At 40.5% G+C, this 23,845-nt stretch overlaps 1 protein-coding gene across 1 annotated transcript in view; it reads left to right on the forward strand.

The window, feature by feature from the left end:
• The window catches only part of USP31 (ubiquitin specific peptidase 31), a 90,950-nt gene that overhangs the window by 22,550 nt on the left and 44,555 nt on the right, over positions 1-23,845 (forward strand). The window contains exons 2-4 of the mRNA XM_030799796.1: positions 21,807-21,944; positions 23,504-23,592; positions 23,686-23,778. Coding sequence (XP_030655656.1) covers positions 21,807-21,944; positions 23,504-23,592; positions 23,686-23,778 — 320 coding nt within the window. The remainder of the gene's footprint in view (positions 1-21,806; positions 21,945-23,503; positions 23,593-23,685; positions 23,779-23,845) is intronic.

Genomic DNA, 23,845 nt, shown 5'->3' on the forward strand with positions numbered 1-23,845 from the left:
CAACTGTGCATATATATTTCCTACTCTTTATATAAGGATCCAAATAAGTTTCCAAAATTTCAATGGATTGATAACATCTGTTGTCACTCACATTCTCTCTCTCTCATTTATTTTGTTTTTCCTCTGGCAGTTTATTTGTTGAATGCGTGTTTGTTTAGTAGAGCAGAGCTTTTCAAATTATTTGTGGTTTAGGACTAATTTTTAAAATTTCCAATCTATTGTGGGCTGTTTGTAAAATACAATACAAATCAATTAATAGAAAGTGACATAAAAAAGGCGTATGTAAGACCAGCCCCATTAAAAAATTGTTAAATTCAGAAGACATAAAGTTATGGTTTAATTTGTAAATACTTCTAAATGCTTACTCTCAATTTCTATAATCTCATCATGGACTGGCAACAGAAACTTCATAGTCTTGATTTTTTGTATTATATTCCAGTAGCTTCAATTAAGATGTTCCTCTGTCCATGTATTTCCTGTAAATTGGTGGTTAGAGCTAGAGGTTTAGAGACTCAAGTTTGAGGTTTTTTTCTCCTTCTCTTTTTGGCAAAACTTTCTGTGCGTAGTGTTATAAACTTCCATCAGAAAGCCTGCGCTGTTTGGTTCTATCTCTTGTGGTGCCAAGAATCACTGGTAATTGTTCCCTGACTCGTTAATTTATTAAGGGTTGAAAGTGGTGAAATTGTAATTCTAACATTCCTATTTTACTTGTTAGCTGAAACACTTCTACAGAGACTCTTGTCCAGTTACTTGGTTTCCCTGAAGTAAATTTTGCAGAAGAAAGGCTAGATAAAAGCTTGATTTTTCCCCCTCCTTTATTTTCCAGTTTTCAAAATAATTACTTGATTTCCAATTGTGTTTAGTGAATTTTTGTAACCTTATGAACTCATGGGTTTAAGCATATTTGATGTATTCAGTCATAGTTTTTAACCTTATTGATGCTCAAAATTGTCCCATTTTTGTCCAGTGGGACAAGTCAATTCTCAAGTCCTTTTGACACTGTACTAGTAGCCTGGGATGTCAAACGAGAGTGCAAAGATGTTAAGATGTTCCAGGCTTATCATTTCTTGCACCAGATCTGGAATCAGTCATTTCCAGATACTGGAATCAGGTTCCTTTGGTACAGTGGTTCTGAGAGACCACAGTTGAGGCATGAGGGATGCACATGGTTTCTAAGAAAGCGGTGATTTCTTTTAAAGCTAAATCATGAATTCACATTGATTATTCCAATACAGGGTTTCGGGGTTTTATTGACCCTCCTTGGTCTTATATCTGTGGCTTGTTCCTCCCGTGCTGAAAATCCTATTTGTAACACCAGTGTAAATTCTCGTTTGCCTTATCCCACAGTATGCTCCTAAGTCTCAGAATAATAATCCCAGTACTACCACCAACAGTGTTAGTATTTGAAAATGGCTTAAGACTTATTTGGTAGTTTTTTTGTCCATAGCATCTATGTGGTTTTGTCATCACTGGATATATAGTTAGTATTAGTTGTTTCGGCCAGGCGTGTTGGCTCACGCCTGTAATCCCAGCACTTTGGGAGGCCGAGGCGGGTGGATCACGAGGTCAGGAGTTCAAGACCAGCTTGGCTAAGATGGTGAAACCAAGTCTCTACTAAAAAAAAAAAAAAAAAAAAAAAAAAAAAAAAAAAAAAAAAAAAAAAAAAAAAATACAAAAATTAGCCAGGCGCAGTGGTAGGTGGGTGCCTGTAATCCCAGCTACTTGGGAGGCTGAGGCAGGAGAATCACTTGAACCCAGGCGGCAGAGGTTGCAGTGAGGTTGCAGTGAGCTGAGATCGTGCCACTACACTCCAGCCTGGGCAACAGAGGGAGACTCCATCTCAAAAAAAATCAGTTTTCTTTTTTAATCTTTTTTAAAATGAGGTTTTCTTTTTTTTTCTTTGAGACAGAATATTGCTCTGTCGCCCAGGCTGGAGTTCAATGATGCGATCATAGCTCACTGCAGCCTACCTCCCAGGCTCCGGTGATCCTCAGTCCCCAGAGTAGCTGGGACCACAGGTGCTCACCACCATGCCCAGCTAGTTTTTTATTTTTTGTAGAGACACTGTTTCACTGTGTTGCCCAGGCTGGTCTCAAACTCCTGGGCTCAAGCAATCCTCCTGCCTTGGCCTCCCAAGGTGCTGGAATTACAGGAGTGAGCCACCACACTGGCCCATTTGTTTCTTTTTTTGCTTTTGATTTTGATAGATTGGTTCCTAAAATTTGATTTTGTTGCATCATAATTATATTAAAAAATACAATATATGGCTGAAGTCAAATCTGCAAAACAAGATCTATTCAGAAATCTAGCTCTGTCTCTGGTCCTTCCACTCTATTGCCTTTCTCCTTAAATTTTATGATTTATTCTTTCATTGTTTAAATATAAGGCAGTATGTGTAGGTATATATTAATATATGTGTGTATTCATATATGGGTGTGTATTCATGTTCTCTCTTATTTAGATAAATGGTAGCACACTATGGATAATTTTCTCCTCTTGCTTTTTTCGTATCGCTATCGTATGAGTGCTTATCACATGCCCTGCACAGTGGATTATTTTATTTGCTCCTTATAATGTTGTAAGGTAGATGCATGTGTTACAATTTCTGTTTCATAGTTGGAGACAGGTATTTCTGTATAGACCTTTACTTCTCTGAGTCCGTTTTTTATTTCTTTCTTTTTTCTTTTTTTTTTTTGAGACAGTCTCACTTTTTTGCCCAGGCTGGAGTGCAGTGGTGTGATCTTGGTTCACTGCAAGCCCCACCTCCCGGGTTCACACCATTCTCCTGCCTCAGCCTCCCAAGTAGCTGGGACTACAGGTGCCCGCCACCATGCCTGGCTAATTTTTTTTTTTTTTTTTTTTTTTAAGTAGAGACGAGGTTTCACCATGTTAGCCAGGATGGTCTCCATCTCCTGATCTTGTGATCCATCCGCCTCAGCCTCCCAAAGTGCTGGGATTATAGGCGTGAGCCACTTCGCCCAGCCTTTTTTTTTTTTTAAAGAGACAGGGTTGCTCTGTACCCAGGTTAGAGTTCAGTGGTGCAATCATAGCTTACTGCAGCCTCAAACTTGGGCTCAAGCAATCCTTCCACCTCAGCCTCTGCAGTAGCTGGGACGACAGGTGCCTGCCACCACTCTCAGCTAATTAAAACTTTTTTTTTTCTTGTAGAGACAGATTCTTGGTATATTGCCTAGGCTGGTCTTGAATTCCTGGCCTCAAGTGATCCTCTCGTCTCGGCCTCCCAAAGTGCTGAGATTACAGGCATGAGGCACTGTGTATGGCTGCTATGATTCCCTTTAACCCCCATAGTAACTAGTTGTGACCCTTGTGTGCATATTCATGAGCAAATGAATGAGCAGGGAATTAACTTCTCTATTTATCTTGAGCAATGATGGGAGCAGAGAAAGGCTGTTTCCAAACTCTAGAGAAGGAAATTCAATGCTTTCTTTATTTGAAGGTTATGGCTCTCTGTAGCTGGAGAAGAATAATAGTAAGAACTTATTCCCTGACCAGAGTTGCTCCCAGTAATTACACAAATACATTAAGTTGGAAAGTTCTTTTTTTTTTTTTGAGACGGAGTCTCGCTCTGTCGCCCAGGCTGGAGTGCAGTGGCGCAATCTCGGCTCACTGCAAGCTCCGCCTCCCGGGTTCACGCCATTCTCCTGCCTCAGCCTCTCTGAGTAGCTGGGACTACAGGCGCCCGCCACCACGCCCAGCTAATTTTTTTTTATTTTTAGTAGAGACGGGGTTTCACCGTGGTCTCGATCTCCTGACCTCGTGATCCGCCCGCCTCGGCCTCCCAAAGTGCTGGGATTACAAGCGTGAGCCACCGCGCCCGGCCCGAAAGTTCTTTAATCTTCTAAAAATAAGAGTTCCTTTTTAACAGTACAGTGACAACTTGGTAAATCTTCCTCATTTTAGAGTCTTTGTGTCATGGAAGTTATAATAAACTAGGGTAGCTAAGGAAAAGGACAAACTCCTTTAAAATCAACAGCTTATGGAAAATATCTACTAGTTAATGATTTCACAATTTTAATAGTGACAGGAAGAAAGAGTAGCTTCATTTCCCTTCAGATGGGAAAGAAAGGAGTATTGGCTGCTTTTTATTTTATATCCAGCTGGAGGAAGGGGTTAGTTACCCTTCAGGCTCTATTGTGATGTCAGGCAGCTGGTTAAGCTGTTGTAGCTTCCCCCACCCCTTCCCGGATTCTGTCAAGCTTCAGAGGGTAGAGCTGGGGGAGGAGGAGGGCATCCAGGGTCAGAGGCTACTCTTTTCCTTTTGAAAATCTGTGAGCCTATGAGTTTTGAATGTAGTGAGACTCCTAGTGCAGCTGAGATCTTGGGCAGGTCACTGAGCCTCAGTTTCCATATTTTCCTTTTCATTGCCACATAGTAATACCAGCCTCATAGATCGTGGTGTTTAACAACGATTGGCTCCTTTACACCTGAGTGGTGAAAATATTTTAGCAAGAACAACCAACCAACACACCAACCAACCCAGCCTGTGACAGCAGGTCTGGGATATAAGAAAGGGATGCTGGTAGGACAGAGGTGTAGAAAGGATCTTGCAAAATATCACCATAGTCAAGTGCTGACAAGAAGTACGCTCCACCTCTACACTTTCGCTGGGTCTAGCTTTGCAAGTCTGATTGTTTTATAGCTTACCTTTGATGCGTAGATGCTCTAGGGTTTTTTTAAATTTTTTTATTTTTGTGAGACAGTCTCGCTCTGTCACCCAGGCTGGAGTGCAGTGGCATGATCTTGGCTCATTGCAACCTCCACCTCCCAGGTTCAAGCAATTCTCCTGCCTCAGCCTCCCAAGTAGCTGGGATTACAGGCACCCGCCACCACACCTGGCGAATTTTTGTATTTTTAGCAGAGACGGGGTTTCACCATGTTGGCTAGGCTGGTCTTGAACTCCTGACCTCCGGTGATCCACCCGCCTCAGCCTCGTGCTGGGATTACAGGCATGAGCCACCATGCCTGGCCATGATGCTCTAGGTTATGACCACTTGAATTGCAGACTGTTTTTGAAGAGGTGGTATTTATTTATATCTCCAGTGTTCTAGTGCTGGATGACTCACTGAGGAGTATGTCCCGGAGAGGACACTCACTTCTCAGTATGATACATTCTGTGCCATTGTATCATCGTTGAATAACACAATGATAATCCATGTGCCTGGCATTTTGGGGAATGAGTCTTTTACGTAAGTGACTTCTGAGGTAACTACTTATTTGAACATCAGATCCTTACAATTTTAACCTTTTCTTTTGATTAGATGGCTTGATCATATTATTTTGTACTCGTTGCCGGGGTGAGAATCCTAGACATACACACTCAGTTGTTCCTTGGTGATTTAGGGTTGTTAATGAACATCATTGCTTGATCTCCTTTTAGGTAATATGGAGGTTTCTTTTGGGGCTAGTGGGACTACATAGGCCCTGTTGAGTGGTTCTGGATTGCTGTATTGTTTGAATTCTTATTTCTGCTATGATATTTCCTTTCATTGCTCCCTACCATCTTCATGCTACTTTTCTCTTGCTTTATCCTATTTCTGGGATCCTGTACCTCCTACTTCCTCTTGTACTTTTCTTCTTTTTTTTGAGACAGAATCTCACTCTGTCTCCCAGGCTGGAGTGCAGTGGTGTGATCATGGCTCACTGTAGCCTTTATCTCCCAGGCTCAAGTGATCTTTTCACCTTATCTCTCCGGTAGCCAGGACCACAGGTGTGCGCCACTATGCCTGGCTAATTTTTAAATTTTTGATAGAAACCAGGTCTCTCTTTGTTGCCTGGGCTGGTCTCAAACTCTTGGCCACAAGCGATCTTTCTGCCTTGGACTCCCAAAGTGCTGGGATTATAGGCATGAGACACCATGCCTGACTGTTTTGCAGTTTCTAATCTGCTTTTTAGTTAAGTAACTAGATAAATAGAATCGGCTCTAAATAAGACTAACTAAACTGAGTTAGAGTCTGAGCGTCTAACTAAATTAAGAAACTTTAGTGTTTTTCCTTTTTAGTGTCAACTTTTTTATTTTTTATTTATTTATTTATTTTTTTGAGATGCAGCCTTCTTCTGTTGTCCAGGCTGGTGTGCAGTGGCATGATCTCGGCTCACTGCAACCTCCACCTCCCAGGTTCAAGTGATCTCCTGCATCAGCCTCATGAGTAGCTGGAATTACAGGTGTGCACCACCATGCCTGGCTAATTTTTGTATTTTTAATAGAGACAGGGTTTCACCATGTTGGCCAGGCTAGTCTCGAACTCCTTACCTCAGGTGATCCGTCCACCTTGGCCTCCCAGAGTCCGAGGATTACAGGTGTGAGCTGCCGCGCCCAGCCTGATGTCAACTTTTTGAACGAAGTATAGCATACATACAGAAGAATATATATGTCGTTAGTGTACAGCTTGATGTATTATCCTAAAGTGATAATTTGTCACCCAGATCAAGAAATAGGACATCTCTAACACTCCAGAAGGTACCCTTTCTGGAATGTTGGACTGTCGTCTAACACCATCCATTAGACCATCTTCTAACACCATTGATTAAACATAGACTGTCTTCTAACACCATCGATTAGTTTTGTCTGTTGTTGGACTTTATTATGAGTGAAATAAGTATATATTGTTTTAAAAACAGCTTTATTGAGATACAGTTAACCTACGATTTAATTCATCCATTTAGTGTACAGTTCGGTTATATTCTTGGAGTTGTGCAAACATTATCACAATCATTTTTAGAACATTTTTAATTATCCCCCCAAAAAACCCCATACTCATTAGCAGTCACTCCCTGTTTCCCTGGAATATTCCAGCCCTACATGAACGCTAAGCTACATTGTGTCTCTATCTAGTCTGGACATTTCAGATTAAAGGAATCATATATGTGGCCTTTTGTATCTGGCTTCTTCACTTAGCACGATATTTTTAAGGTTAATCATGTTGTAGTATATATCGTACTACATTCCTTTTTATAGCAGCAAAATATTCTATTATATGAATATTTCACATTTTGTTTTTCATCTGCTGATGGACGTTTGAGTTGTTTCTACTTTGGCTGTTATAAATAATGCTGCTGTGAACATTCACATACAGATTTTTATGTGGAGATATGTTTTTGTTCCTCTTGGGTATATTTTAGAGATGGAATTGCTGGGTCATATGGTAACTGTGTTTAATTGTTTGAGGAGCTCTCAGGCACTTTTCCAATGTTGCTACACCATTTTATTCCCACGAGCACTGTGTGAGGGTTCCAGTTTTTCCATATCCTCATCAACACTTGTTAATGTCTGTCTTTTTCATTATAGCCATTTGAGTAGACATGAAGTGGTATCTCATTGTGGTTTTGGTTTGCAATAAGTATATATTCTTTTGTGTCTGGGTTCTTTTGCTAAAATTTGATAGTAGATAACATCTATTTCTGTGAGAGTAGTGTCTAAATTTTTGTAGAAAACATGGAAAATATATGCACGTTGAAATAATAAAATTGACTTATTTGCCTTCCCCTCCCCTGTGTGTGTATAACATAATTGATATCAAACCATATATCCAGATTTTCATCATGTGATCTTTATTTCATATTGTCTTATGAGTAATTTTCATCATAAAAACTTTTCAGATCATTATATGAAGGTACTATAACCTATTTTTGACATGTAGATGGCTTCTGGTTGTAATGAATGTATTTTGTACATAAGTCTTTCACTTTTGATCATTTCTTGAGGCTATATAAAACGAGGAAATTCCTTTCAGTAGTTACCTATTTCAAAGGCTCTTAAGTCATATTATTACCTTATTTACAGAAGGATTTTACCACTAGCATTGTTAAGAATGTGTAGTACCCCACTGTTGTAATTAAAAAAGAAATCTTTAAGTTGCTAAGTAGAAAATAGCATTTCATTGTTTGAATTTGCATTTCTTTGGTTAGTAGTGAGGGAGAACAGCTTGATCTATTCTTTGAAGTTACTATATGATAGTAACATTTTGATACTAGGGAATTGCCCTATTTTGATTTCACACTCTTCTCTTTGTTTGCTGTCTGTATATTCACACACTCATCCATTTAGCATCCACATAAGAGAGGCAGATGACCAAGGCCTGAACCGAGTAGAATTGGTAAAGATTGGGCTGGGCCAGGCCAGGCCTAGGCTGGGAAGGTTCTGAATTGTACTTTGCTAGGAGAAGACTGGAGCCAGGATGAGCTGGAGGTGTCTGTATTGGTTTTTAGGAGATCTGATTCTTGTGTCCAGGATTGAAAGAATGGGCGGAGGCTGTGATTGATTGGAGGCCTAAGAGTCAGCCTGGCTTGCCTGTCAAGTATCCGTAGGGTTGGCTGTGTAGAGTGCCACAGCAGGTCTGTGACTTGCAAGCATCTCAGGCAGTTAAAATTTACTGGGAGTACTCTGGGTTTATGGCGATGTGAATGCATAATTTATAGTGAAACTTACTGGATCTGCTTATGAATAATCTCCCTTAGTTACTACTAAGTGATGTTGCAGTTATAAAAATGCAATAGCAGAATAATGAGACAACACAAGGTTATTTCCAGAATATTTTGGATCCCCTTATAAAATCGGCTGTTCAGTCAAAAACATTTTAGGTCTGTTATAATAAAATGTCAATATATTCAAAATCAAGAGGATTTTGCCTCTTGTGTGTGTATATATAATCTGTGTGGGTTTATAGAAGAAATATATGCATCTTTGGCTTGGGGTAGTTCAAGGCCTTATCTCATTTTTCCTCAAGTCCTTGCCTTTCCCACCTTATTCTGCCTCCTGGGATGTATAGGTCACTTTACTTCCACTTTGGAGAGGAGCGCCACTCAGTGAAGAACATTGATTGGCTCTTGCCCTGTGGGCAGGGCCATTTTGCTGAGTTCGTAAGTCTGTATAGTCCTCCTCTACCTTCTTTTACTTGCTCAGAAAGCTGCCACTGCCATTCTTTTTTTCTCTTCCTCGGGTTAAGCATTCATCTCCCACCACCTGCCAAGCCAGGATGGCCTGAAAAGGCCGCTGGATGTAGCTGTAGGGATACATTCTTTTTCTCTCTCTAATTTTTCTTTGATGCTGGCTGCTGTCTCTTTCCCCAGTGGTTAAGATCCAGAGGTTGGTTTGGGCTTAGGGTTTAGAGTTACTATAAATGGAAAACTTTGGTTTAAAGCTCCATAGGTCTGTCTCTTGTTTGTAAACAGCCTGAGATATCATTGACATATAAAAATTGTGTATATTTAAAGTGTACAACTTGATGCTTTTTAAACCCTCAACCATTTGTAATGTGTCATGATAGGAATATATAATAATTTATTAGATATTTAGATGGCTTTTCAGTTTTAACTTTTAACTCTTTCAGATTATCATTCTTCCTGTATGATGACCAAGTTGCATTGGGACTGGACGTTTGCTTTTTTGTGTTGATTGTAAGTCAAAATTTCCCCCCTTCCTCCTCAAAAAAAGGATTTGTTTTACTATACTTTTGAATTGTAGATTGTGTTGGAAAAATGAGAAAGAGTCCAAAAAGAAGGTACTTTTGACTTACTTGAGTTAGTTGATTGGGTAGTTAAATACATTTTGGTGACCTGAGCTGACTCTAAACTTGGAGTCAGCAAGTCTTGGCCACTTAAGTTGTGCGGGGAAGGATGGACTGTTGGTGGAATTAATCTCCACCAGAAGAGCAGCTTGAGCATTTAAGGTGAAGAACACCCCCTTTACATTACTGATGAGAGACGGATGGAGTTCCCTAAAGCCAGATCTTTGTCTCTGGTGTGTTTGCTTTCTCTAGCATCCTGGGACACTAGGGCAGGACATAGTTCTTCACATGCTGCAACTTGATCTTTCTACATCATCTGCATTCCTCCTTATTTCTCAAATAACATGCCAATTAGATAAATGGCATTTTTGTTTCTGGGCCGTATTTCAGTCATAGGAAGAAATACAAATTGCAACAAAACAAAAACTGCTTAACAAGGATTTATTTAAAAGCAGATAAATTCCCTGAAGCCTCAGGGTTGGTGCAGCTGCAGTTCAGTCGTGCTTTATGTCTAATTGAGAATTGACATTTAGAATGAAGAACCTGAGCCCTGTATGATGCTGAGTCGTATATGGGGACAAATCATTTCAAGGTACTTTGTTGAAGAAAGATTATGGGCAAAAATATTTTAAGCCTTTTTTAATCAGCTGAGGTTGAAGAATAGTGGTAACTGGCTGGGCATGGTGGCTCATGCCTATAATCCCAGCACAGTGGGAGGCTGAGGCAGGTGGCTCACTTGAGGTCAGGAGTTTGAGACCAGCCTGGCCAACATGGTGAAACCTGTCTCTACAAAAAATACAAAAATTAGCTGGGCATGGTGATATGTGCCTGTAATCCCAGCTACTTGGGAGGCTGAGGCAGGAGAATTGCTTGAATTCGGAAGGCGGAGGTTGTAATGAGCTGAGATTGTGCCACTGCACTCCAGCCTGGGGGACAAAGCGAGACTGTCTCAAAAAAAAAAAAAAAAAGAAAAGAAAAAAAGAAGAGTGATAACTTTGAAAAGTTACTTTGTTTCTCTGAGGCTAAGTTTTTTCATCTATAAATAAGAATACAGCATAGGGAATTTTGTAAGGGTGAATTTATTTATTTTATTTTATTATTTTCTTGAGACAGAGCCTTGCAGTGTCACCCCGGGTGGAGTGCAGTGGTGTGATCTCAGTTGACTGCAACCTCCGCCTCCTGGGTTCAAGCCATCCTCCTGCCTCAGCCTCTAGAATAGCTGGGATTACAGGCATGAGCCACTATACTCAACCATTAAGGGTGAATTTTATAGAAAATAACATCTATAAGCAATAAGCGTAATGCCTGATACAGTATAAGCACTCAATAAGTGTTAACTGTTATTGTTACCCTTTGCACCAAGCATTGTATTTGCTAGGTATTGGGGAAGTAATATTGAGTAAGACATTATTCCTGTTCACTGTCCAGTGATGCATGTGAGATGGTATGTCCTGGAGATATTAATAAAATGTAATGTAAGAAGTCATATAATGCACTTTGACAAAGGAGCCTCCCATAAGTTTTGGTGCTTTTGGAAGTGAAACTCCAGAGCTTTTCCAATGTGGCTGTGTTCGTTCTCAGACTTGGCTTCACATTAGAAATAGTCATTAAAAATAAGTCACACTTGAAAAAAAAAATTAGCAGTGGGCTGCTGCCAGGACATGGTTTTTATTTTTAACTTTCCCCAGGTAATTCTGATGTGCAGCCAGGATTGAGAACTAATGCTTTAGATATTTTCTTATGTTCTTTCTCTTTGGCATTTTTAAGGATTATGTAATATCATAGGGTGATTCTTTTCTTTTTTTATGCTATTTTTCAAAACTAACGTAATAGCATCTATACAGAGTTTTAGACTTTACAAAATGCTTTTATGATCTCATTAAAGCCTTACAGTAATCCTTTTAGAAAAGCATTACTATCACCATTCCCGTTTTGCAGAAAAGATGACTGAGGCTCAGAGAAACACGTTAAGTAAAAAATGGTAGAAAGTTCGGGCACATTGACTGACACCTGTAATCCCAGCACTTTGAGAGGCTGAAATGGGAGGATTACTTAAAGTCAGGAGTTCAAGACCAGCCTGGCCAACATGGTGAAACCCCATCTCTACTAAAAATACAAAAATTAGCAGGACATGGTGGCGTGCACCTGTAGTCCCAGCTACTTGGAGGCTGAGGCAGGAGAATTGCTTGAATCCGGGAGGCGGAGGTTGCAGTGAGCTGAGATTGCACTACTGCACTCCAGCCTGGGCAGACAGAGAGAGACTCCATCTCAACAACAACAACAACAGAGAGAGACTCCATCTCAACAACAACAACAACAAAAAAAAAGGAAAAAAATCAGAAGTAGTAGAATGAGAACTTGAACCCTGGTACCCATAATCCAGTCTTTTTCTACTGCATTTCTAGCAGAAAGTTTTTACCATTGTGTAAATACTTACTTGGAGGTCTTCTCTTGCTACTTGTATAATCTGTTGGGACAACTTTTGCTCCTTGTTCATCTGGCTGAATCCACTTATAGGATATTCCTTTCACTATTTCTCCCTTTTATCCTGGCTCTTGACCATACTTCAACCCTTAGTTTTGTGGTTTCATGAGTCAGTTATAATTTCTTGAAATGCAGTAACCATTACTCAACCCCTTTATTATAGTCTTTTCTTTTAGGTGAGGAATGCATACTTTACTAGTCGTTATTCAGCAATGCGTCCTTGCCACCAGGTCTTTATGGTACATATGAATTTGCTTAAAATCTGACACTAATCTTATAGCAGTGCAGGTATTCTTTGCTATCCAAATCTGTTTGGTTCCTGAGTTTGGATCCTGAGAACTTGGATATGATGGACACCTATATTTGAGTTATCCTATGCTTGGCCCTTGTGCCTGGAAGGATCAGGAGCTCTGTACAGGTTGAGCATCCTAAATCTGACAATCTGAAATCTGAAATGCTCCAAAATTTGAAACTTTCTGAGCACTCACATGATGCTCAAAAGAAATGCTCATTAGAGCATTTTGGATTTTGAATTTTCAAATTTGGGATACTCAGCTGGTAAGTATAATACAAATAATCAGAAATCCAAAAAAAATATGAACTCTGAAATACCTATGGTTCTGAGCATTTTAGATAAGGGATACTCAACCTGTACCAGGAATAACATGCTTTTCTCCGTGGCCAAATGTGAACAGAGTCCAAGGAATGTGTGTGGCATTTGCTCCTGTCCTCATCAGGTTGTCTTTCCATCCTGGATGGAAGCTCCCTTTCCCTGTGCTTCATTTCTCTCTCCTCTCCCACCAGGGTCCCCTGCTTATCTTTCTGAGGAGGGAGAGTGGTTTGAAGGGTGTGGTGGAGGGCATTCCAGCCCTAGGGGAAGTACATATGAAAGCCTACAGGCCTTAGGGTCCCTTTCAAGGGCCTGTTGCCCCAGCCAGGAAATATTAGGGGCCTGTCAGTCTTATTTGTCTCGTCTCCCCTCAGAGGAGAAGATAAAGAGGAAGAATGGATGAAGGGCACTGAAGGCCGTATTTATTCTGTGTCCTAGTATGTCATACTATTGCATGGACACTATATTACCAGTTTTTCGTGAGTCGTATCTGTTTTTACAGTGTTCATCTATTTGTACAAATTTTATCCCTTATGTTTTAGCTAATTATTCTTCATCAACTTAGTAGGCATCCTGAAAGTAAAATTCAAAAGATGAAACTTTTCTCAAGACAAGTGCTCATTATTTTATTTCCAGCAGCAGCCCATAAACCAGATTTCACTTTTAGATACCACCCAGCTGTTTGCATTTCATCTATTTATTTTTCTAAAAATGTAAATACTATTGTCCTCCTGAGTTCTTCTGTTTTTTTTTTTTTTGTCCATGATCACTGGAAACAAATTTTGTGTTTCTTCTGGCATAGAATCAAAGAAAGTGGGCAATGATTGGGTTTGATGAGTCTTGCAAGCTACTCTTCTTCCCAAAAGAGGAGCCCAACTCCCGATCATTCATGTCAGACCAGTATTGCCACATCCATTTCCCATGGGTGGAAATCACCAGTGACTGACCATTGCTTTTTCTTCTCCTTCCTGGGGGTTAGGTGCAGGATGTCTTGGACCAGTCAGTATCTTTTCCCTGGAGCCTGGGATGCTTTGGCCTCTTTATTAGGGCTCTACAGGAAGAAAGACCCTCATGTCTAATTTTATGGCTCTTTTCTGACCCATGTTTCCAACTTTTTTTTTTTCTTTAAGGGAAAAAAATAAAAACATTCTATTTTTGAAGGGTAAGGAGAAATTTTGTGAAACTTGAAAACCCGGTAAGTGTTTTGCCTTTTACTTTATTATTTAGTAACTATATGCTAAGGATCATCCCAACTGAGGGGAAAATAGGAGCAGGGGTCAAACTTGTTTATAGTAGGATGTATAGGATTTAAGCCAGGAGACCAAGAGACTCAGTTTAATATTTTTTCCAAACAGAAACACTATACCCAAATTCTGTAAAATAGACACAAATATGTAAGACTAATTTTAAGAAGGTGCATGTTCTATTTTTTCTTTTCTATTTTCTTTTTATTTATTTTAAATGGAGACGGGGGTCTCGATGTGTTGCCCAGGTTGGTCTTGAACTGGGCTCAAGCCATCCTCCTGCCTTGGCCTCCCAAAGTGCTGAGATTACAGGCATAAGCCAACACACCTGGCCCACATTCTATTTTCTATAGAAATGACATACTTAAATAATTTCTCAGATTGTAGCAATGCTTCTGTTCACAGAGGACATTGATAATCAACTTTTTCAAAACTGCAAACATACAGAAAGATTAATTTAGGACATCAAATAAACTAAGGTTTAATTATGAAAAAAATCGTAAAAGGCAAATCAAAGCAGCATCAGATGTGACCAAAAACGTAAACCAGATCACTTGCTGGGACTCTTGGGGAAGGGCTTGGGTGAAGATTTGGGATGCAGGGGTCTCATCTGCTCATTTGATGAACCAGGATTCGAAGCACAGGTTCAGTGAGTTGCCTCTGATAACTATTGGTTTGTGGCAGAGCCGGAGCTTGAGCTTAGGATTCTTTACTCCTACTGTTTTTCTTTTTTCTGTGATACATACTAAAGGATTGGCCATTAGATTCTTCTGTGTTTTGTTTCGTCTGGGGAAGAGGTAAGATAAGTAGTCCCCTGGGTATCTGCAGTGGGAATAAGTTACCATTGTGAGGGGTAAAAAGAGGCAGAAAGAGGACCTTTTGTATTTGTGTATTGAGATTTTCTTTTCCTTAAATTTCCTTTCGGGTGTGATATAGTGATTTAGGGTGGGGTTGACCCAGAATGGTTTTTGCCCTAGTTAAGAGGATTGTGGACATTCTGTTACCTGTTTGGTCGTGCCCAACAAACATGTTGTTGAGCAGCCTTGGCACTCTGCGTTAGAACACAGCAGTTGGTGGATTAAGTGTGGATGAGTTGAAATGAGAGTGGACAGAAGCGTAAATAAATTTAATGCAGTCCTGATAATTGAACGTAGTCTCCACCCTGAAATCTGAATGGATGCTGTGTATAAAATATCTGCTTTGAAATATAATGAAGAGTTTGATTTCAGTTAATTTGTTTGGAATGTCTATGTTGAAAACTTTTTTTTTTTTTTTTTCTATTTTTTTCCCCATTGGGAGTCAGTTAAGAGAGAGGATTCAGAACAGAAGCTTGCTGTACTTCTGACAGTTTGGCCCAACTCTGTGCCATGAGATTGTCATTATCCCTGTTACACCTAAGAGCTCTTCTTGGCAGTTGTCCTCTACTTTCTTTACAAAATAAACTCAAAAAACCAGGTTCCCTGCCTTCCTGTCTCTAGCTTATCTGCATCCAGGACTATCTTTACCTCCTTCTCTTCCATCTCTCCTGCCTACCTTCTGTTTAAGGCCAGTTCCTCTGCAGCCTCTTTTAAATCAATCTCTCCTTTTCCCCTTACCAAAGAATCACCTTTTTTTTTTTTTTTTTTTTTTTTTTTTTTTTTTTGAGTAAGGGTCTTGCTCTGTTGCCCACGCTGGAGTGCAGTGACGCGATCTCGGCTCACTCAGTCTCTACCTCCCAGGTTCAAGCAACTGTCCTGCCTCAGTCTCCTGAGTAGCTGGGATTACAGGCGCCCACCACCACGCCTGGCTAATTTCTGTATTTTTAGTAGAGATGGGATTTCGCTATGTTGGCCAGGCTGATCTTGAACTCCTGACCTCAGGTCATCCACCCGCCTCAGCCTCCCAAAGTGCTGGGATTACAGGTGTGAGCCACTGCACCCAGCCTGAAGAATCATCTTTATTCAGATATCTCCTTTCTGTTAGCTGCTTCGCTTAGCCTGTGGGTCCCTCTGCTCCTGAAGGTCCCCTCCAGATGGTCACAGCATCTTTCCTCCATCCTTTTATAACTGAGCTCCTTGGTGATGAAGAATGATCTCTGGCAGTCATTCAATCCCTTGCCTTGTTTCTTTTAACCCTCTCTGATAAATATTCTGCTTCATTGAGATTACATGAGCAAGCAAACTCTTAATTTGCTATTCCAGAGGATCTGTCTCAAAGCCTGTCTGACTTGCCTTTTCTGCGGTGGTTTTCATTGTTGCTTCCACCTCCGTGGAGGTTTGTCTGTCCTCACTTGTATGATGCCACTCTCTCTCTCCTGGCTGCCACCTCTTTGCTTCTTCACGGGCAACTTTTCTGTGACCTTTTCCAGTGTTCAAGATTCTGTCCCGGCTGCTTCCTCTTCTCACCAGATGTTCCCTGGGTTCTGTCTCATGTGATAGGCTTGTGCTGCTCTGATTCAAATTTCCAGCTCAGATCTCTTTCCTGAGCACCAGATTTAACCTCATTTGGGATCATGTTGATACCTCAAATGCAGCTTGTTCAAAACTGTGGTCCCCTAATCTCTTCCTCTGTTCCTGGTTTCATTATCTACCTAAGTCAGAAATGGGAGACCTTGGTGTCATCTCCTTTCCTCTTTCGATCTGTCAGTATAGTGACACCTACATGTTTGTCTTCCATCCCGAGTCAACCAAGGTTTCATTAGTGCTAATGATGTTTTTTATCAATTCTTTTTTTTTTTTTTTTTTTGAGATGGAGTTTCACTCTTGTTGCACAACCTGGAGTGCAATGGCGTGATCTCGGCTCACTGCAACCTCCTCCTCCTGGGTTCAAGTGATTCTTCTGCCTCAGCCTCCTGAGTAGCTGGGATTACAGACATGCACCACCACTCCCGGCTAATTTTGTATTTTTAGTAGAGATGGGATTTCTCCATGTTGGTCAGGCTGGTCTTGAACTCCCGACCTCAGGTGATCCGCCCACCTCAGCCTCCCAAAGTGCTGGGATTACAGGTGTGAGCCACCACACCCGGCTATTCATTTTTTTAAAATTAGGAAATCATATACACCATGGAATACTATGCAGCCATAAAAAATGATGAGTTCGTGTCCTTTGTAGGGACATGGATGAAACTGGAAAACATCATTCTCAGTAAACTATCGCAAGGACAAAAAACCAAACACCGCATGTTCTCACTCATAGGTGAGAATTGAACAATGAGAACTCATGGACACAGGAAGGGGAACATCACACTCCGGGGACTGTTGTGGGGTGGGGCGAGGGGGGAGGGACAGCATTAGGAGATATACCTAATGCTAAATGACGAGTTAATGGGTGCAGGAAATCAACATGGCACATGGATACATATGTAACAAACCTGCACATTGTGCACATGTACCCTAAAACCTAAAGTATAATAAAAAAAAAATAAATAAAATTAGGAAATCTTCTCTTCTGTAGCTCACATTCTTCCATTATATATACTAATGCCTTTGGTTTTGATTCTTCTAAATTAGGGGAACATAAGGCCACAAGCCAAACCATTTCAAGATGGAATAAGATTTTTTTTAAAATTATTATTCTTTTTATTGAGATGGAGTCTCACTCTTCTCACCCAAGCTGGAGTGCAATGGCGCGTTCTCAGCTCACTGCAACCTCTGCCTCCCTCGTTCAAGCATTTCTCCTGCCTCAGCCTCCCAAGTAGCTGAGATTACAGGCATGTGCCACCACGCCCAACTAATTTTGTGTTAGTATAGATGAGTTTCACCATGTTGGTCAGGCTGGTTTTGAACTCTTGAGCTCAGGTGATCCACCTGTCTCAGCCCCCCAAAGTGCTGGGATTGCAGGCGTGAGCCACCATGCCCAGGCCGTTTATATATATATGAAATGCTAAAGGGAGATAGACGTGAAGACTGAGAAAAAAAACACTTGGATTTGGTGATTTAGTGGGGAGGTTTTGTACTGTGGTGAAGACTTCCCATCATGCCTGTTCCTCCTTGTGTACCTGTTTCTGAGATGGCATCCAGTGGTCCCTTCCAGGTATTTGAAACTTTGTTGTTATCAGGATCCTTCTCCCTTGCTCATTTTGTTCAGTAAGTTGTGTCAGTGACACCTCCATATTCTCTGTGATATCCCTTTGTTTTTTTCCTCCCGAATCTGAATCTCAAGATCTATAAATGAATATTTTCTTGTTGATTCACATCAAACTGATCATCAGATTGTGATGCAAATTGCAAATCTGTTCCTTCTTTTTCACCTCTGTTATCGTTGTCTTAATTGGAACATAGTAGACAGTTTTTAGTTCTCTGGCCTCCTTTATCATTCTTCAACATTTCACACTGTTGATCACCCTTTTCTTCATGAAACTCTCTTCATGTGACTCTTGGACACCATTCTCCTGATTTTCTCACTACATCTTTGATGGTTTTTTTCTTGGGCTTCTTTGAGCCCCCCCACCTAAATATAGGTTACCTCTGCATTCTGTCCTCTGGATCGATCTCTCATAGATGATGTCTGGGCACTCTCAGTCTTAGTTGAGGTTTCTACCACCACCCATCTGTTGAATTCCAAATTTTCGTCCTTAGCACAGACTCCTGCAGTGAGCCCACAGATCCGTATTTTTCAGTTGTTTATCAGATAACTTCCATTCAGAGCTTCCGTAGAACTTTAGCTACAATGGATTTGAAAGGGGGGACTCATTCTGGGAACTCTTTCCTGGACTTCCTCCTTTTTTATTTTCTGTCTTGATGCAGGATACTACCAGTTGCTCATCTAGGTAAGACACCTGAATGACATTAATGCCTCCTTCCTCCCTCTCCACGTTCATTAGGTCACAAATCCTATTGATTCTACTACTCAAGTTCCTAAATCTCTCCCAAATCTGCCTTCCCATTCTGTCCTCACTGCTTTAGCTTAGACTGTCGTTATTTCTTGCCTCTTTAGTTTGTTTCCTAACTGCTCTCCCATTGTGCAGTTACCTCCCCTGCTTTCTCTCTTTTTTATTTTTATTTATTTATTTTTTCATACGGAGTCTCACTGTCGTCCAGGCTGGAGTGCAGTGGCACGATCTTGGCTCACTGCAAGCTCTGCCTCCTGTGTTCACGCCATTCTCCTGCCTCAGCCTCCCAAGTCACTAGGACTACAGGTGCCCACCACCATGCCTGGCTAATTTTTTGTATTTTTAGTAGAGACGGGGTTTCACCACGTTAGCCAGGATGGTCTTGATCTCCTGACCTCGTGATCCACCCACCTTGGCCTCCCAAAGTGCTGGGATTACAGGTGTGAGCCACTGCACCTGGCCCCCTGATTTCTCTTTACTCCCATACATAATACGGCTAAAATCTGAGTGCTGGTTGTATCTCATTTACAAATGAAATGTTTGGCATGCATTCTCAAAATCTATTCATCACACCGAGCCATTATTATCCATTTTACTTTGGAGGAGAGTAGACCCAGGCCTCACAAATAGGAAGTGGGGCAACAGGGATCTGAACTCAGGCCGTATGCTCCAGAGCCCATGATCTTAATTTACCAGTTCATTTACGGCTCCCTGTGCCGTGTTTGAGTGGCGTTTAAAATCTTTCCTGAGCTGGCCTCTGACTTTACTGTTTCATCTCCTCCTACTCTGCCTAATCTGTTTACTGTTTGATCTTCTCCCATTCTGTCTAATAGACCTGGAATTTCAGGCCTATTTCTACCTTGTTTGTCTTCCTTGAAGGTGTCATATTGTACCTTTGTGTGTTTGTGCATGTTGCTTCCTCAGTCTTGAATCCCTGCCTCTTTATCTTCAAGGCCCAGCTCAAATGACATCTCCTGGAAGGGTTTCTTGTCCATTAGTTAACACCACCGTCCTCCTACTTCTTAATTAGCCTCTATTCTTTTCCTGTGATACACTTATACACAACTGCCATATTTATATTTATAGAAAGTTTGTAAATATATATATTCATATTTAAATAAACTTTTAGGATAGTTTTAGATTTACAGAAAAGTGGCAAAGGTGGCATAGAGTTTCCGCAAAGCCCATACTCAGTTTCCCTTCTGTTAATATCCTATGTCACTGTAGTGCATTTGTTATAACTAAGAAGCTAACATTGGTACATTACTGTTGATTAAATTTGATACTTTATTCAGGTTTCCTCAGTTATTCTCTTGTGCCTTTTTTCTGTTTCAGGCTCCCATGGGATAACACATTACATTTAGTCGTCACATCTTAGTCTCTTCTGGTCTGTGATTGTGTCTCAGACTTTCCTTATCCTTGATGACCTTGATAGTTTTGAGAAGCACCAGTCACATTTTTTTTTTTTTTTTTGGCAGAATGTCCCTCAGTTTGGGTTTTGTCTGATGTTTTCCTTATGATTAGACTGAGGCCATGGGTTTTTGGGAGGAAGGCCAGAGGTAAACGGTTATTTTCATCACATATCAAGTGCACATGCTAGCAACGTGACTTACCACTGATGATGTCAACCTTGCCCAGCTCTCTGAAGCAGTGTTAGTTACTGTGTTAGTAACTATAAGTTACTTTCTACTCCTCTTTCCATTCTCCTGTCTTTGGAAGTAAGTCACTATCACAAGCCACACTGAAGGTGTAGGAGTGGTAAGCTCTACCTCCTGGAGGGGGGATTATTGATGTAAATTATTTGGAATTCCTCTGTAAGGAAGATTTGTCTCTTCTCCATCATTTATTCATTCAGTCATTTAATTATATCAATTTATACTTTTTTATACTTTGGGTTATAACCCAATATTGTTTATTCTGTTGATCAGATTGTTCCAGCTTTGGCTGTTGGGAGTTCTTTTAGATTGGTTCCTGTGTCCCTTTGACATGTCCCCTGTCCCAATGTCCTCGAATCAGCCATTTCTCCAAGGAGCCCTAGTTTTATATTGGAAAATGGTGTTAGAAACTAAGATATGGGCACTGGATGTGCATGTTGTTACTGGGGTGTCACTACTTCTTTGCCTTTCAGTGTACAGATACATGGATATTAACCCAAGTTTATATAAATATCTGTAATTATTTATCTGTTCATCTCTATATTAAGCTAAATAGGAGTTTATACCGACTTCAGCTGATTCATTGCCTTCCCTCCTTGCTTATCTGTAACTTCCCTCTCTGACTATGAGAAACTTGGCATCCATCACCACCATCATCCCATTAGCTACACTGTAAGTGTGGACTTTCTCCCTTTCCCCCTCACTAGGCTCTTAGTATCTTAGACACTTATTAAATCTTTGTTGATGAGTGATGAATCTTGAAGCTGTTATGTATCTTACATAATAAAAGTTTAGCATTTTAGCAAAAGCAATGTAAATCAATCTTGTAAAGTTTGAAACAGAACTTTTAACTGCTTTGTTATGTAACGTGTTCATTGTAGAAAATACGAAAAGTGAGAAGGAAAAAAAGCACCTGTTATTCTATCACCCAGAGACAATACTTAATATGTAGGTATGTGTTATTTTAGAACTTTTTCTTTGTATGAATATGTCTACACCTCCCACAAACGATTTTTACAAGAATACATTCACATTTCACACTATTTATTTATAACCTTTTTTCACTTAATATAGTATTTCTTAAGGATGTCATGTAGTTGTATCATAATTTGTCTTTACTGTTTCATCTCCTCCTACTCTTAACCAATTCTCTTTTTTAAGATGTCCAAGTTATTACCAATTATTTGCTTTTATAAACCCTGATTAATATTTTCTTAGAAGTCTTGACAGGCTGTTCTGATGATTTCTTTAGATATACTCCTAAAAGTAGGATTGCTGGATTAAGTGTATTAAGGGTTCTGGCACATGTTTCTAGGGGTGAGGTTTTTACACTGGCATCTGTTTTTACTTTGCACTCCTTCTGGGAAGTACTCTCTAACACCCTTGAGATCTTGCATCCCTTTTGGGATTATGAATAAATAGTTTTTCTTTAAAGCCAGGAACTCACAGCTGTTCATGCTGATTTATTTACCTGCATAGACTATTGTGTCAAAGAATGCACTGCAGTACCGGGGAAATTCCCAGCATGATGCCCAGGAGTTTCTGCTGTGGCTTTTGGACCGAGTTCATGAAGACCTCAACCATTCAGTGAAGCAGAGCGGCCAGCCTCCTCTGAAGGTAAGGACGCATGCTCCCCTAGGGCCGTCAGCTAGCCATGAGAGCATGTAGATTCTTCTACTGAGGACTTGTTGCATTGCGTTAATACAGTGAAATTGACTAAGCTCTGGGTGAGTATAAGATTCAGTGGCTACTTAAAGGACATTTCCTTTTGTTTACTACTGTGCTGGCAGTGTAAGATACAAGAGCTGTTGTCCTCAAGGAATTTATAGTCTAATGAGAGGGGAAACATTTGCATGTATGATGAGCTTCAGATTAAAAAAAGTGATTCCATTTCACTAAACTGTTTTTAAAGCAGAATATGTTTGTTTTCTATTCTAGTAAGACACATACTCTGTAGTTCACTGGAATGAATACACAATCATAAAGGAAATGTATGGATTTTCTCTGCTGTTGGGATTGGATTTGACCATAGAAGCCCCAGAATGTCTTATTGAGAAACATAGTGATTAATTCTTAATTTTATACATGTAGTCTTACAAATATGGATAAAATGACATATAATGGAAAAAATTTAGACTAAAGAGTTGCTTCCCTTGGGCAGCTTTTAAAGTTTTTGGTAATTCTGCTCTGTACTTCAAATTTTAAATTTCTAAGTTTGGTAAGTTGTTAAATTATTCTGATTCAAGGTCCTTTTGTGCCTGAACACTCTATTCTGTCATATGACTATATGCGTGTGGCTGACTCTCCCACCAAATTGAGACATCCGCAAGGTCAGGCACTGGGTCTTATTATCTTTGTATCCTAATGTTCTGTACAGTGCTCTCTGCATGTGGTAGCAGGTGCTCAGTAACTAGTTGTTAGGCGGAGGGACATGAAAAGTTAAATACAACATGAAGTAGAGTGTGATTAGGCACCAACATACACAGCACAGTTAATAGGTACTAGGGAATTTAGGCATGGGAAGCATTAGTACTTTTTTTTTTTTTTTTGAGATGGACTTTCGCTTTTGTTGCCCAGGCTGGAGTGCAATGGCACAGTCTCGGCTCACCACAACCTCTGCTAACTGGGTTCAAGTGATTCTCCTGCCTCAGCCTCCGGAGTAGCTGGGATTACAAGCATGCGCCACCACAGCTGGCTAATTTTGTATTTTTAGTAGAGATGGGGTTTCTCCATGTTGGTCAGGCTGGTCTTGAACTCCCGACCTCAAGTGATCCACCCACCCCGGCCTCTCAAAGTGTTGGGATTACAGGCATGAGCCACTGCGCCCGGCCAGTATTAGTACTTTTAAAGTGGTTGGGGATTACTTCTTAGAGGAGATTGGGATGGGGGCTTTGAGAATTGGAGGGAAACTGGAGCATCCTGGGGAAGGGGAGCTGCCCGGCTGAGTGCCGTGCAGAGACAATCACTGGCAGAGTCTGTGTGAGGGGATGAGTCCACGCGACCCACATCCTACCTGCTGTGTTCTGGCTCCTTTAGCAGGTGCCCGTCACTGAAGTATCTGCACTTGATGCATAGCTTGTAAAGGAAGTCAAGGTCATTTGTGATTCTCTAGCTTCATCTTCAACCAAGAATTGGTCTTTCTAGTCTGTGAAATTGTATTTTCTTTTTTTTTTTAGCCACCGTCAGAGACTGATATGATGCCTGAGGGACCATCTTTTCCTGTCTGTAGCACTTTTGTACAAGAACTCTTTCAAGCCCAATACAGGTATGAGCAAATCAGATGTTCCTACTTATTTTGTTTACCTGACATCGTTCTGGGTGATTTTAATGTCAAGCATCTTACCTTTTTGTTTTGAAGATCTTCTTTGACGTGTCCTCATTGTCAGAAACAGAGCAACACTTTTGATCCTTTCCTTTGCATTTCTTTGCCTATTCCTCTACCCCACACAAGGTAAGAATGGATTTAGTAAAATGAAGACTGTATTTTCTTATTGTATTCCTTTTCCTCTGTAGGCTTC

This window comes from Nomascus leucogenys, chromosome 2, assembly GCF_006542625.1.
Source record: "Nomascus leucogenys isolate Asia chromosome 2, Asia_NLE_v1, whole genome shotgun sequence".
Classification (NCBI taxonomy): domain Eukaryota; kingdom Metazoa; phylum Chordata; class Mammalia; order Primates; family Hylobatidae; genus Nomascus; species Nomascus leucogenys.